Below are 16567 nucleotides of genomic sequence, written 5' to 3'. Positions count from 1 at the left end.
CCTTCATTCACACAGTAGCTGCTGTCAGTGCTCCTGGGACCCGGCTGTGGTACTGACAGCCCAGCCCTGCACATTGCATTTGGAGAGCAGCTGAGGGCCACCAGTTTGACAGCTGGATCCTCAGGAGACAGGAGTGACAGGAGAAGAGGTTCCCCTCCAGCTACACCTCCCAACACCATCACAATGCCCAAGATGGGCCCCTCTTCTGCCTCTGTCAGCGGAGCCCGGACATCAAATGTTTGGCTTTGTTAGATGGCCAGACAGCCCTCCCCACCATCAAAGCTTACCTTTTTGAAGAGACGGATGACATCCTCGCTGATATGTGACAGGCGAACAATGACGTTGTTGAGGAAGAGGTCATTCAAGGTGGCGTGGTCTTTACTTTCCCGCCGTGTCTGGGCCAGAACCAGATACCAGCAGTTCACCGGGGACAGGAGATGCTGATCCTTCCTGAAAAAGCCCAATGATTAAAGAGCAACTCCGGGTGAGAGCTCTCCAACATAAATACTCCTTGTCTACATTTCCCAAAGAGCAGGGTTTTCACAGTGCCTCTACATGGGGCTACAGCCACTTGCCAACCATTCTGCATTCTTACATCAAGGTCTCCATCAGACTCCCCCCTTACCCCTTTACATCAGGGTCCCCATCAGAGTTCCCCCTTAAATCAGGGTTCCCATCAGAGTCCCTTCTTACACGAGGGTCCCCAATAGATCCCCCTCCTTTACATCAGTGTTCCCATCAAAGTTCCTCCTTAAATCAGGATTCCCATCAGAGCCCCTTCTTACATTTGGGTATCCATCAGAGTTCCCCCCTTACATCAAGGTCCTTAGCAGAGATCCCCCTTACATCAAGGTCCCCATCAGAGTTCCCCCTTACATCAAGGTCCTTATCAGAATCCCCCCTTACATCAAGGTCCCCATCAGAGTTCCCCCTTACATCAAGGCCCCCATTAGAGTTCCCCCTTACATCAAAGTCCCCATCAGAGTTCCCCTGTACATCAAGGTCCCCATCAGAGTTCCCCCTTACATCAAGGTCCCCATCAGAGTTCCAGCTTATATCAAGGTCCTTATCAGAGTTCCCACCTTACATCAAGGTCCCCATCAGAGTTCCCCATTACATCAAAGTCCCCATTGGAGTTCCCCCTTACATATAGGTTTCCATCAGACTCCCCCCTTACCCCATCAAGGTCCCCATCAGAGTCCCCCCACCCCTTTACATCAGTGTCCCCATCAGAGTTCCTCCTTTCATCAAGGTCCCCATCAGAGTTCCCCCTTACATCAAGGCCCCCATCAGAGTTTCCCCTTACATCAAGGTTTCCATCAGACTCCCCCTTACCCCATCAGAGTCACCCCCCCCCTTTACATCAGTGTCCCTATCAGAGTTCCTCCTTATATCAGGGTTCCCATCAGAGTCCCTTCTTACGCGAGGGTCCCGATTAGATTCCCCCCCTTACATCACAGTCCTCCATTACATGGGGGTGCTAAAGTGGGGACCATAGGGAGCCTCAGCTGACTTTAATCATTAATCTGTACTTTAACCCTAGCTGCGGGTCGGATAAAATCTTGAAGTAAGCCGGATGTGGCCCACGGGCCGTAGTTTGGAGACCCCGCTATTCGGCTTCTTCACACCAGATGTGGCAGGACCAGGGGTGGACTGAGAACTCATGGGGCCCCCGGGCAATAGGAGATCATGGGGCCCCTGTTCCCTTGCCCACACTCAAAAAAAGCCTATAAAGGTACCAGGGGCATTTCATGGGGCCCCCCACTGACCCCGGGCCCTCAGGCAGTACCCGAGTGCTTGAATGGTCAGTCCGCCCCTGGGCAGGACAGAGCTGGATGGCTATGACAGTGCTGGATGGCTATGACAGAGCAGTCCCACCACAGCATGGGAAAACGCCTTGTCTGCTATGTGTCCAGTGCAGGTGGTGTGTGCTATAAAGAAGTATGGCAGACTTTTCCAGTGCAGTGCTGTGACAATCCACTGCCTCCTATCAAGTGGCAGCCAATAGAACTCAACCTGGGTGACTTTTCAATAAAGTTAATAAAAAAAAAAAAAAAAAAAAAATGAACAGCACTGCAGTTATCCTGCCGCACCGCATACCAGCCACAGTGTTGCAACGCCGGTGTGAACAAGCCCTAAGAAGTAGAATTGTGCTATTCTGCTGCTGCACGTCTCAGGCGCAGTCTCTGACATTCTTACTTGAAGTGGTGCTGCTCCCGGGCGGTGCGGATTTTGGAGGAGAACCTCTCGGCCAGCTTCTCCAGGCTCCGGGAGTATTCCAGCTCGATCTCAGCTTTCCTGCGGAAGAACTCCTGCAGGTCCTGGAGGAGGGCCAACCGCGACTCCGACTGCTGCTCCAGGCACTTGAACTGCTCCACCAGCTGACTGCGGATCTCTGCAAAGACACAGCGGAGACAGGGGACGTTACAGCGCTCGGCCCAAAGTCACAACATTCATCTGAGAGCTGGCAGAAAATGAATTACAAAAAAAAAAAATGAAGCCTCGAGAAATAGGTCATCTAATTATACCGAACGCCAAGCCTCACAACAAACGTTTTCAATGTCATCGGCGCCTGGCGGAGATCTGGTCCAGGATCCCTTCACAATGCCAAATCCTGCATCTCCAAAAGTCACAAACGCATTGCAAACGATTTCAAGCTGAAGTTTAACCCCTTCCAGTCTGGACACTTTCCCCCCCTTCCAGTCCGGACACTTTCCCCCCCTTCCAGTCCGGACACTTTCCCCCCCTTCCAGTCCGGACACTTTCCCCCCCTTCCAGTCCGGACACTTTCACCCCCTTCCAGTCCGGACACTTTCACCCCCTTCCAGTCCGGACACTTTCACCCCCTTCCAGTCTGGACACTTTCACCCCCTCCAGTCCGGACACTTTCACCCCCTTCCAGTCCGGACACTTTCACCCCCTTCCAGTCAGGACACTTTCCCCCCCCCCTTCCAGTCAGGACACTTTCCCCCCCCCTTCCAGTCAGGACACTTTCCCCCCCCCCTTCCAGTCAGGACACTTTCCCCCCCCCCTTCCAGTCAGGACACTTTCCCCCCCTTCCAGTCCGGACACTTTCCCCCCCCCCCTTCCAGTCAGGACACTTTCCCCCCCTTCCAGTCCGGACACTTCCCCCCCCCCTTCCAGTCAGGACACTTCCCCCCCCCCCTTCCAGTCAGGACACTTTCCCCCCCTTCCAGTCCGGACACTTTCCCCCCCTTCCAGTCCGGACACTTTCCCCCCCTTCCAGTCCGGACACTTCCCCCCCTTCCAGTCCAGACACTTTCCCCCCCCCTTCCAGTCCGGACACTTTCCCCCTCCCTTCCAGTCCGGACACTTTCCTTCCCCTTCCAGTCCGGACACTTTCCCCCCCTTCCAGTCCGGACACTTTCCCCCCCTTCCAGTCCGGACACTTTCCCCTCCTTCCAGTCCGGACACTTTCCCCCCCTTCCAGTCCGGACACTTTCCCCCCCTTTCAGTCCGGACACTTTCCCCCCCCCTTCCAGTCCGGACACTTCCCCCCTCCCCCCCTTCCAGTCCGGACACTTTCCTCCCCTTCCAGTCCGGACACTTTCCTCCCCTTCCAGTCCGGACACTTTCCTCCCCTTCCAGTCCGGACACTTTCCTCCCCTTCCAGTCCGGACACTTTCCTCCCCTTCCAGTCCGGACACTTTCCTCCCCTTCCAGTCCGGACACTTTCCTCCCCTTCCAGTCCGGACACTTTCCCCCCCTTCCAGTCCGGACACTTTCACCCCCTTCCAGTCCGGACACTTTCACCCCCTTCCAGTCCGGACACTTTCACCCCCTTCCAGTCCGGACACTTTCACCCCCTTCCAGTCCGGACACTTTCACCCCCTTCCAGTCCGGACACTTTCACCCCCTTCCAGTCCGGACACTTTCCCCCCCTTCCAGTCCGGACACTTTCCCCCCCTTCCAGTCCGGACACTTTCACCCCCTTCCAGTCCGGACACTTTCACCCCCTTCCTGCCCAGGCCAATTTTCAGCTTTCAGCGCTATCACACTTTGAATGACAATTGCGCGGTCATGCAACACTGCACCCATATTAATTTTTTTTGCATTTTTTTTGAGACGGATAAAACTTTATTTTGGTGGTATTTATTCACCGCTGGGATTTTTTTTTTGCTACAGTATATAAATGAAAAAGTCCAAAACATTTTTTAAAAGAGTGCTTTTCTTTTAAAATTTTGCAAATAAATAATCTTTCTTCATAAATCTTGGCCAAAATGTATTCTCTGATGGGGACCCTGTAATAAAGGAGGCACTGATGGAGACTCTGATATAAGGGGGACTCTGATGGGGACCCTGATATAAGGGGGACTCTGATGGGGACCCTGATATAAGGAGAACTCTGATGGGGACCCAGATATAAAGGACTTTAAAGGGGACCCTGATTTAAAGGAGCTCACTGATGGGGAATCTGATGTAATGGAGCACACTGATGAATACTCCGATAGAGACCCTGATTTATAAGAGGGAATCTGATGGGGACCCTAATATAAGAAGGGCTCTGATGGGGACCCTAATATAAGGGGGTCTCTGATGGGGACCCTGATATATGGGGGATTCTAATGGGGACTCTGATATAAGGGGGACTCTGATGGGGACCCTGATATATGGGGGATTCTAATGGGGACTCTGATGGGGACCCTGATATAAGGAGAACTCTGATGGGGACCCAGATATAAGGACTCTGATGGGGACCCTGATTTAAAGGTGCACACTGATGGGGACTCTGATGTAATGGAGCACACTGATGGGGACTCACATGGGGACCCTGATGTAAGGGAAGACTTTTATGGGGACTCTGTTGTGAAAATGGACTCCTAAGGGGACTCTGATGAGAAAAGGACAGACTGAATTTATTTTTGTTCCACCATCATTAAGAGCTAAAGCTTATCTAGGATTTCTATTTGTAAAATACAGTATAGACTGTGGGTCGCTCTCAGGAGCTCAGTGACTCCAAGCGTGGTCCCGTGATAGGTGGCCCCCTGTGCAATAAGTCCATCCGTGACATTTCCTGGCTACTAAATATTCCACGCTCAACTGTTAGTGGGATTATAACAAAGTGGAAGCAACTGGGAACAACAGCAACTCAGCCACCAAGTGGTAGGCCACGTCACATGACAGGGCGGGGTCAGCGCATGCTGAAGCGCACAGTGCGCAGAAGTCGCCAACTGTCTGCAGAGTCAATAGCTAAAGACCTCCAAACTTGGTGCGGCCTTCAGATGAGCCCAACAACAGTGCGTAGAGAGCTTCATGGAATGGGTTTCCATGGCCGAGCAGCTGCATCCAAGCCTTCCATCACCAAGTGCAATGCAAAACGTTGGATGCCGTGGTGTAAAGCACGCCGCCACTGGACTCTAGAGCAGGAGAGACGTGTTCTCTGGAGGGACCAATCATGCTTCTCTGTCTGGCAATCCGATGGATGTTTCTGGGTTTGGCGGTTGCCAGGGGAACGGTACTTGCCTGACTGCATTGTGCCAAGTGTAAAGTTTGGTGGAGGGGGGGATTATGGTGTGGGGTTGTTTTTCAGGGGATGGGCTTGGCCCCCTATTTCCAGTGAAGGGAACTCTCAAGGCGACATTTTGGACAATTTCATGCTCCCAACTTTGTGGGAAGAGTTTGGGGATGGCCCCTTCCTGTTCCAACATGACTGCCCACCAGTGCACAAAGCAAGGTCCATGAAGACATGGAGAAGCCAGTTTGGGGTGGAGGAACTTGACTGTCCTGCACAGAGTCCTGACCTCAACCCCATAGAACACCTTTGGGATGAATTAGAGCGGAGACTGCGAGCCAGGCCTCCTCCCCCGACATCAGTGCCTGACCTGACAAATGTGCTTCTGGAAGAATGGTCCAACCTTCCCATAGACACCCTCCTAAACCTTGTGGACGGCCTTCCCAGAAGAGTTAAAGCTGTTATAGCTGCAAAGGGCGGGGCCAACTCAATATTGAACCCTACGGACTAAGACTGGGGGGCCATTAAAGGTCATGTGTGTGGAAAGGGCGGGGCCAACTCAATATTGAACCCTACAGACTAAGACTGGGGGGCCACTAAAGGTCCTGTGCGTGGAAAGGGCGGGGCCAACTTAATATTGAACCCTACAGACTAAGAATGAAATGCCATTAAAGTTCACGTGCGTCGGAAAGGCCGGCGGCCCAATACTTCTGGAAGAATGGTCCAACCTTCCCATAGACACCCTCCTAAACCTTGTGGACGGCCTTCCCAGAAGAGTTGAAGCTGTTATAGCTGCAAAGGGCGGGGCCAACTCAATATTGAACCCTAAGGACCAAGACTGGGAGGCCATTAAAGTTCATGTGCATGTAAAGGCCGGCGGCCCAATACTTTTGCCAATATAGTGTAGTTTGGAGTCAAGGTCAAGGTCCCTAGTTCTGTGGAATTTTGTTTTGGCCATAAAAACCTGACATGGGTTCTAACCCTTTCCAGCTCCATTCCATAAACATTACAAAAGGACAGAATCTGGTGACTAGAGGATGAAGTCCTGCCAGAGCGCTGGAAACAAAATCTGCAAAATCTGACAACATTCCCCTACAGTATATAAGTTACAGAGAGCGGACCTCCTGGCCTCAGCACAACCGCAGAGTTTGTTGGGTAACCTCACCGATTCACTGATCTCACTTTTCCAGGAACTGCTGTTTATGGCCCAGTCACATCTGTGCAGTTGCCTGCGGGGTAACACATGGATTTTACTGCAGGAAAATACAGGAAGGGTTTAAAGAGACTTGTATAGGCTTGCCACTGGATCTCCGAACTGCAAGCCAAAGGAAAAAAAAAAAGAGGCAAAACCAAAAAAACCTGTGCAGCAATGCACCTTAATTGGGTCTCTAGGAATTGATTGTCCTGCTGAAGATGCATTTGGCATGTTCAGTAGTTTTCCTCTAGTTGAACCTCACGATTAGTCCACCTACACAAAAATACATCCCAATGTTCATCAATGCCAAAACACAAGCACAGAGATGGGTTCAAGTAGAATGGGACCCAAGGAAAGGGAGCGGCAATGTGGCATCAATATCATTTTCTACTGAGTTCTCTCTACCTGGTATTGAAAGGGGTCTCATCCAAACTTCGGTATTGGATCCGAACTTCAGGTTTACAGGAGTATGTGCCAGAATATCCAGATAAAGGAATGATTCTACAACAAGTATCCTACAATTAGAGGTTGGGAAGTGGAGGCACAATGCAGCAACAGGACCAACTTGGTCCAATTTATGGCGAGACCCAAAAAGGTTCCAAAATACAGAAAAGTATCTATTGCTGCTTGCAGTGAATTCAAAGTGTGCCCTAAAAAGAGGAGCATACCATCAGCATAGAGAAGAGCTTCTAGCAGAGGGCCAGTTTACTGTCCTTCAGACTGTAGGGGGGCCGGGCCGTGGACAATGGGAGTATAAAAGGTCCCAATGTCAGTGGGAAAACAAAATGCCCCATCTTTGGTGTCAGTGGGACGAATTGTGCCCCATCATTGGTGTCATTGGGAGCAATTTTGCCCAATTGTTGGTGTCATTGGGAGGAATTGTGTCCCATCATTGGGCCTCATTGTGGGTGTCATTGAGAGAAATTGTGCCCCATTGTTGGTGTCATTGGGAGGAATTGTTTCCAATGATTGGTGTCATTGGGCCCCATTGTTGGTGTCATTGGGAGGAATTGTTCCCCATGATTGGTGTCATAGGGCTTCATTGTTGGTGTCATCGGGAGGAATTGTGCCCCATCATTGGTATCATTGTGCCCCTTCATTAGTGTCAATGGAGGGGTAATTATGCCCTATTGTTGGTATGAGCAGATGAAATAGTGCCTCATGAGCTGGATAAAAGAAAGCAAAGGATTGTATCTGGTCCCCAGGCAGCAAATTGTAGACCACTGACGTAGGGCATTCTTTTTTGTGGAAGCTATCTATGGCACGATTTCCTCTGATTGATGCAGTTAGGGGCTCAGTGGCAGTTGCAAATAAGTAGAGAGACAGTGGGCACATGTTCCCATAATCTGACCACCCCCCCCCCCCCCCCATCATTTGATCTCCATACCACCAAGGAGAACTGATAGTTCCAGGTTAAGCAGAACTAAATTTGCTTTAACAAAAAGTCACCGGGAGGTTGAAGCTTTTGGTTGAAGAAAGTAAACTCTTTTTCCCAAAAAAACTTTTTCCCTGTGTCATGGGGGACTTTTTGTTTTCTCGGTACACTCCATGGCACATGTCATGCTTTGCAAAGCCTGGCTTTCTCCTTGGCATCTCAAGAACAGAACTAGATGCCAACGACAATTAACTCCAGCGTGTAGGTTCATCATCATAGGCCAAACTACTGTATGGTTGAAGGGGATCACCATGGGATCTGGAAAAAAATGGCAGTGAAGATGGCATTGGTGGGGGACGCAGCAGTGACAGGATCTTTGACCCATCATCACTTGGGGGGGGGGGTAAGTATGCACCATATTATGGCAAAGGCTCACCCCCACCACTAAATTAACTTCCACATTCAAAACCGGAGGAGATATGAATAACTATGCAAAGAGCAATGTGCAAAGTAACTTCAAGTTACGAATAGGAATTGTTCTTCTTGATCTAAGTGAAGTGACATTGGATTGGAATATATGGGTTACATCACTTATAGCTCTGTACACAGTTTATCTGTATAAACCCAATGATGTGGTTCATGGTTCCCACCCAACATCTGAACCTCTCTCTCTGGATGCTGTCAGCATGTTGGACAGCTGACCCTGAGTGACCCTGATGGTCCCCCAGGGTGTCCAACGCCTACAACTCCTCCTGATGTCCTCATTGCTTGAGCTAATTACCCCCCAATTGGTCCTGCCCATGGGACAAAATCACAACTATACAACAAGGCTCACATATGTCCTCCTGACCTCATTTCAATTATGCCCTGGACAGGAACGAAATGTATTCTAAAATGTTTGCAGAAAAAGATAGATGAGTGTAAAACATTAATATCAGTCTGGGAATACTTGACCAATATAACCAAAACATTACACACGATCATAATACACACATATTAAACCTCCAACATGGCCAACCACTGGACACCATCATCGTAGAATTCTATTACACTCTATATATAGAACACTACAACCCAACATGACCCACCACTGGACATGACCATAATACCATTCTATTACACTCTATACATAGAACACTACACCCCCAACATGACCCACCACTGGACATGACCATAATACCATTCTGTTACACTCTATGGATAGAACACTACACCCCCAACATGACCCACCACTGGACATGACCATAATACAGTTCTATTACACTCTATACATGGAACAGTACACCCCCAACATGACCCACCACTGGACATGACCATAAACCATTCTATTACACTCTATACATAGAACACTACACCCCCAACATGACCCACCACTGGACATGACCATAATACCATTCTATTACACTCTATACATAGAACACTACACCCCCAACATGACCCACCACTGGACATGACCATAATACAGTTCTATTACACTCTATACATGGAACAGTACACCCCCAACATGACACACCACTGGACATGACCATAATACCATTCTATTACACTCTATACATAGAACACTACACCCCCAACATGACCCACCACTGGACATGACCATAATACCATTCTATTACACTCTATACATAGAACACTACACCCCCAACATGACCCACCACTGGACATGACCATAATACCATTCTATTACACTCTATACATAGAACACTACACCCCAACATGACCCACCACTGGACATGACCATAATACCATTCTACTACACTCTATACATGGAACACTACACCCCCAACATGACCCACCACTGGACATGACCATAATACAGTTCTATTACACTCTATACATGGAACACTACACCCCCAACATGACCCACCACTGGACATGACCATAATACCATTCTATTACACTCTATACATAGAACACTACACCCCCAACATGACCCACCACTGGACATGACCATAATACCATTCTATTACACTCTATAGATAGAACACTACACCCCCAACATGACCCACCACTGGACATGACCATAATACCATTCTACTACACTCTATACATGGAACACTACACCCCCAACATGACCCACCACTGGACATGACCATAATACCATTCTATTACACTCTATAGATAGAACACTACACCCCCAACATGACCCACCACTGGACATGATCATAATACCATTCTACTACACTCTATACATAGAACACTACACCCCCAACATGACCCACCACTGGACATGACCATAATACAATTCTATTACACTCTATACATAGAACACTACACCCCCAACACGACCCACCACTGGACATGACCATAATACAATTCTATTACACTCTATACATAGAACACTACACCCCCAACATGACCGACCACTGGACATGACCATAATACCATTCTATTACACTCTATACATAGAACACTACACCCCCAACATGACCCACCACTGGACACAACCATAATACAATTCTACTACACTCTATACATAGAACACTACACCCCAACATGACCCACCACTGGACATGACCATAATACCATTCTATTACACTCTATACATAGAACACTACACCCCCAACATGACCCACCACTGGACATGACCATAATACCATTCTACTACACTCTATACATAGAACACTACACCCCAACATGATCCACCACTGGACATGACCATAATACCATTCTATTACACTCTATACATAGAACACTACACCTCCAACATGATCCACCACTGGACATGACCATAATACAGTTCTATTACACTCTATACATGGAACAGTACACCCCCAACATGACCCACCACTGGACATGACCATAATACCATTCTACTACACTCTATACATAGAACACTACACCCCAACATGATCCACCACTGGACATGACCATAATACCATTCTATTACACTCTATACATAGAACACTACACCTCCAACATGATCCACCACTGGACATGACCATAATACAGTTCTATTACACTCTATACATGGAACAGTACACCCCCAACATGACCCACCACTGGACATGATCATAATACAATTCTATTACACTCTATAGATAGAACACTACACCCCCAACATGACCCACCACTGCACATGACCATAATACAGTTCTATTACACTCTATACATGGAACAGTACACCCCCAACATGACCCACCACTGGACATGACCATAATACCATTCTATTACACTCTATACATAGAACACTACACCCCCAACATGACCCACCACTGGACATGACCATAATACCATTCTATTACACTCTATACATAGAACACTACACCCCCAACATGACCCACCACTGGACATGACCATAATACAGTTCTATTACACTCTATACATGGAACAGTACACCCCCAACATGACACACCACTGGACATGACCATAATACCATTCTATTACACTCTATACATAGAACACTACACCCCAACATGATCCACCACTGGACATGACCATAATACCATTCTATTACACTCTATACATAGAACACTACACCTCCAACATGACCCACCACTGGACATGACCATAATACAGTTCTATTACACTCTATACATAGAACACTACACCCCCAACATGACCCACCACTGGACATGACCATAATACCATTCTATTACACTCTATAGATAGAACACTACACCTCCAACATGACCCACCACTGGACATGACCATAATACAGTTCTATTACACTCTATACATGGAACAGTACACCCCCAACATGACCCACCACTGGACATGACCATAATACCATTCTATTACACTCTATACATAGAACACTACACCCCCAACATGACCCACCACTGGACATGACCATAATACAGTTCTATTACACTCTATACATGGAACAGTACACCCCCAACATGACACACCACTGGACATGACCATAATACCATTCTATTACACTCTATACATAGAACACTACACCCCCAACATGACCCACCACTGGACATGACCATAATACCATTCTATTACACTCTATACATAGAACACTACACCCCCAACATGACCCACCACTGGACATGACCATAATACCATTCTATTACACTCTATACATAGAACACTACACCCCAACATGACCCACCACTGGACATGACCATAATACCATTCTACTACACTCTATACATGGAACACTACACCCCCAACATGACCCACCACTGGACATGACCATAATACCATTCTACTACACTCTATACATGGAACACTACACCCCCAACATGACCCACCACTGGACATGACCATAATACAGTTCTATTACACTCTATACATGGAACACTACACCCCCAACATGACCCACCACTGGACATGACCATAATACCATTCTATTACACTCTATACATAGAACACTACACCCCCAACATGACCCACCACTGGACATGACCATAATACCATTCTATTACACTCTATAGATAGAACACTACACCCCCAACATGACCCACCACTGGACATGACCATAATACCATTCTACTACACTCTATACATGGAACACTACACCCCCAACATGACCCACCACTGGACATGACCATAATACCATTCTATTACACTCTATAGATAGAACACTACACCCCCAACATGACCCACCACTGGACATGATCATAATACCATTCTATTACACTCTATACATAGAACACTACACCCCCAACACGACCCACCACTGGACATGACCATAATACAATTCTATTACACTCTATACATAGAACACTACACCCCCAACATGACCGACCACTGGACATGACCATAATACCATTCTATTACACTCTATACATAGAACACTACACCCCCAACATGACCCACCACTGGACACAACCATAATACAATTCTACTACACTCTATACATAGAACACTACACCCCAACATGACCCACCACTGGACATGACCATAATACCATTCTATTACACTCTATACATAGAACACTACACCCCCAACATGACCCACCACTGGACATGACCATAATACCATTCTACTACACTCTATACATAGAACACTACACCCCAACATGATCCACCACTGGACATGACCATAATACCATTCTATTACACTCTATACATAGAACACTACACCTCCAACATGACCCACCACTGGACATGACCATAATACAGTTCTATTACACTCTATACATAGAACACTACACCCCCAACATGACCCACCACTGGACATGACCATAATACCATTCTATTACACTCTATACATAGAACACTACACCCCCAACATGACCCACCACTGGACATGACCATAATACCATTCTACTACACTCTATACATGGAACAGTACACCCCCAACATGACCCACCACTGGACATGACCATAATACCATTCTATTACACTCTATACATAGAACACTACACCCCCAACATGACCCACCACTGGACATGACCATAATACCATTCTATTACACTCTATACATAGAACACTACACCCCCAACATGACCCACCACTGGACATGATCATAATACAATTCTATTACACTCTATAGATAGAACACTACACCCCCAACATGACCCACCACTGGACATGACCATAATACAGTTCTATTACACTCTATACATGGAACAGTACACCCCCAACATGACCCACCACTGGACATGACCATAATACCATTCTATTACACTCTATACATAGAACACTACACCCCCAACATGACCCACCACTGGACATGACCATAATACCATTCTATTACACTCTATACATAGAACACTACACCCCCAACATGACCCACCACTGGACATGACCATAATACCATTCTATTACACTCTATACATAGAACACTACACCCCCAACATGACCCACCACTGGACATGACCATAATACCATTCTACTACACTCTATACATGGAACACTACACCCCCAACATGACCCACCACTGGACATGACCATAATACCATTCTATTACACTCTATACATAGAACACTACACCTCCTACATGACCCACCACTGGACATGACCATAATACCATTCTACTACACTCTATACATAGAACACTACACCCAAAACATGACCGACCACTGGACATGACCATAATACCATTCTACTACACTCTATACATAGAACACTACACCCCCAACATGACCCACCACTGGACATGACCATAATACAGTTCTATTACACTCTATACATAGAACACCCCAACATGGCCGACCACTGAAAATGATCATAATACAGTTCTATTACAATGGGAATAGATGGAAAATCGGGCCCATAGACTTCAATGGGAAATCACACCCCGTAGACTTCAGTGGAAAATCGCGCCTCATACACTTTAGTGGGAAATCGCGCCCCACAGACATCAATGGGAAAATGCCTCCCATAGACTTCAATGAGAAAGTGCCTCCCATAGACTTCAATGGGAAAGTGCCTCCCGTAGACTTCAACCCCCTACCCACCTTTCAGTGCTGCTCCTTTTAAAGAACCCATAACCATTCATTTTAGGGTACCAAGTAATTTGTATCCCAACACTAGACTCCTCCCAGCAACAATAGATCCCCCAGCAAAAATAGTCCCTTCCCAGCAACAATAGATCACCCAGAAACAATAGACCCCTCCAAACAACAATAGATCACCCAGCAACCATAGACCCCTCCCAGCAACAATAGATCCCCAAGCAACACTAGACTCCTCCCAGCAAAAATAGATCCCCCAGCAACAATAGACCCCTCCCAGCAACAATAGATCACCCAGAAAAAATAGACCCCTCCAAACAACAATAGATCACCCAGGCAACCATAGACCCCTCCCAGCAACAATAGATCCCCAAGCAACACTAGACTCCTCCCAGCAACAATAGATCACCCAGGAACAATAGACCTCCGCGCAGCAAAATACGCCCACACATTAACAAGAGATCCAACCCAGAAACAATAGACCCCTCCCAGCAACAATAGAGCACCCAGCAACAATAGACCTCCTCGCAACAAAATACACTCCACACATTAACAAGAGATCCAACCCAGAAACAATAGACCCCTCCCAGCAACAATAGACCTCCTCCAACAAAATTCTCCCACACGGCAACAATAGATCCACCCCAGCAACAACAGACCTCCACCAGCAACAATAGATCTCATAGCAGCCAGCATTATTAGACCTCTCCTTAAACAGTAGATCCCTCCCAGCAACATAAGACCCCCCAGCAACAATAGATCTATCACCACCAACAGTACACCTTCCCAACAAAAATAGACCCACCCACAACAATAGATCCCCCAGTCACAACAGATCCCTCAAAAGACAGCAACAATAGACCCTGCAGCACACCCCACCACCCCCTGCCATTACATACATTCAGTGCTGGAGGTGTGCGTTCCAGATGAAGAAAAAAGCCCTGGTAGAATATAATGCCTATAATGTTCTATAATTACTACATAAGGTGTAACACACACCGCTCATCCGGTGCTCATTGCAGAGACACAGCGCAGAAGAGGGGATAGTTGTTCTGCAGAGTACCTCGTATTAGATGCATGGCCCGGTAATATTCCATTTACTTCTGATGCTCCGAGGGAATTCCCCTGTGTGGGGGGGGGGGGGGGTGTCTCTGGCTCCACTCAGAGCGGCGAGAACTTTCCAGTCAGCGTTCCGCCTCTGCATCACTGAAACCACCATTTCCAGCTCCTATTTTAGTCCATGTACTATTGCAATCTCTAATCAGAAGCTCTGCGGGCAGCACGCGGAAGGAGAAGTGGTTTTGGAGGAAAAACAGCTATCATATGGTGGTGCAGAAAACGGAGCAAAGCCAAGAATAAAGAACATGTCATCTGTACGCCCGATGTCCTAATGTCAGCTATGTCTAGATGCAAAAGCCTACAGTCATGGCCAAAAATCTTACCCCCCCCCCCCCGCACATTTCTGTCGGATAACGCACCACTTCACCCAGAAAATGGTTGCCATTACAAATGTTTCCGCATTCTTGTGTTTTATTCTTTTGTTTGTATTGCTATACACATAAAAGTGGAGAAACAAAAAGCCACATCTGAAACTCCAAAAATGGACTCCAAAAATTATTGGCACCCTCAATTTAGTATTTGGTAGCACACCCCCTGGAGAAAATAACTGAAATCCATGGCTTCCTGTAACCATCAATGAGTTTCTTCCATCTCTCTACTGGAATTTTGGAGCGTTCTTCCTTCACCAATGGTTTCAGGTCTCAGTTTGGAAGGGTTCCTTTTCCCAACTGCTGTTCTGAGATCTCTCCACAGGAGCACTACGGGATTGAGATCTGGACTCATTCCTGGCCATATCAGCCCTCTCCAGCGTTTTGTCTGAAACCATTTCTGGGGGCTTTTTGACGTGTGCTTTGGGTCATTGTCCTGCTGGAAGACCCATGACCTCTGACGGAGACCCTCTCTACTGGAATTTTAGAGCGTTCTTCTTTCGCCAATGGTTTCAGGTCTCTCAGATTGGAAGGGTTCCTTTTCCCAACTGCTGTTCTGAGATCTCTTCACAGGAGCTCTACGGGATTGAGATCTGGACTCTTTCCTGGCCAGTTCAGCCCTCTCCAGCGTTTTGTCTGAAACCATTTCTGGGGGCTTTTTGACGTGTGCTTTGGGTCATTG

The 16567-nt window shown here is 47.4% G+C and overlaps 1 protein-coding gene across 4 annotated transcripts in view; it reads right to left on the bottom strand.

Annotated features, from left to right (window-relative positions):
• SRGAP3 (SLIT-ROBO Rho GTPase activating protein 3) overlaps positions 1-16567 on the bottom strand; it is a 187390-nt gene that overhangs the window by 86267 nt on the left and 84556 nt on the right. For all 4 annotated transcript variants that reach the window (XM_089663412.1, XM_089663415.1, XM_089663414.1 and 1 more), the window contains exons 2-3: positions 2200-2395; positions 288-450 (exon numbers count right to left, since the gene is read on the bottom strand). In XM_089663412.1, the coding sequence (XP_089519538.1) occupies positions 288-450; positions 2200-2395 (359 nt within the window). The remainder of the gene's footprint in view (positions 1-287; positions 451-2199; positions 2396-16567) is intronic.

The sequence above is a fragment of the Staurois parvus genome, unplaced genomic scaffold (genome assembly GCF_062004578.1).
Source record: "Staurois parvus isolate SC_StPar_1 unplaced genomic scaffold, SC_StPar_1.0 ptg001682l, whole genome shotgun sequence".
NCBI classification, from domain to species: Eukaryota; Metazoa; Chordata; class Amphibia; order Anura; family Ranidae; genus Staurois; species Staurois parvus.
The sequence above is the reverse complement of the archived record's forward strand: the minus strand, read 5'-3'. Positions and strand labels throughout refer to the sequence as shown.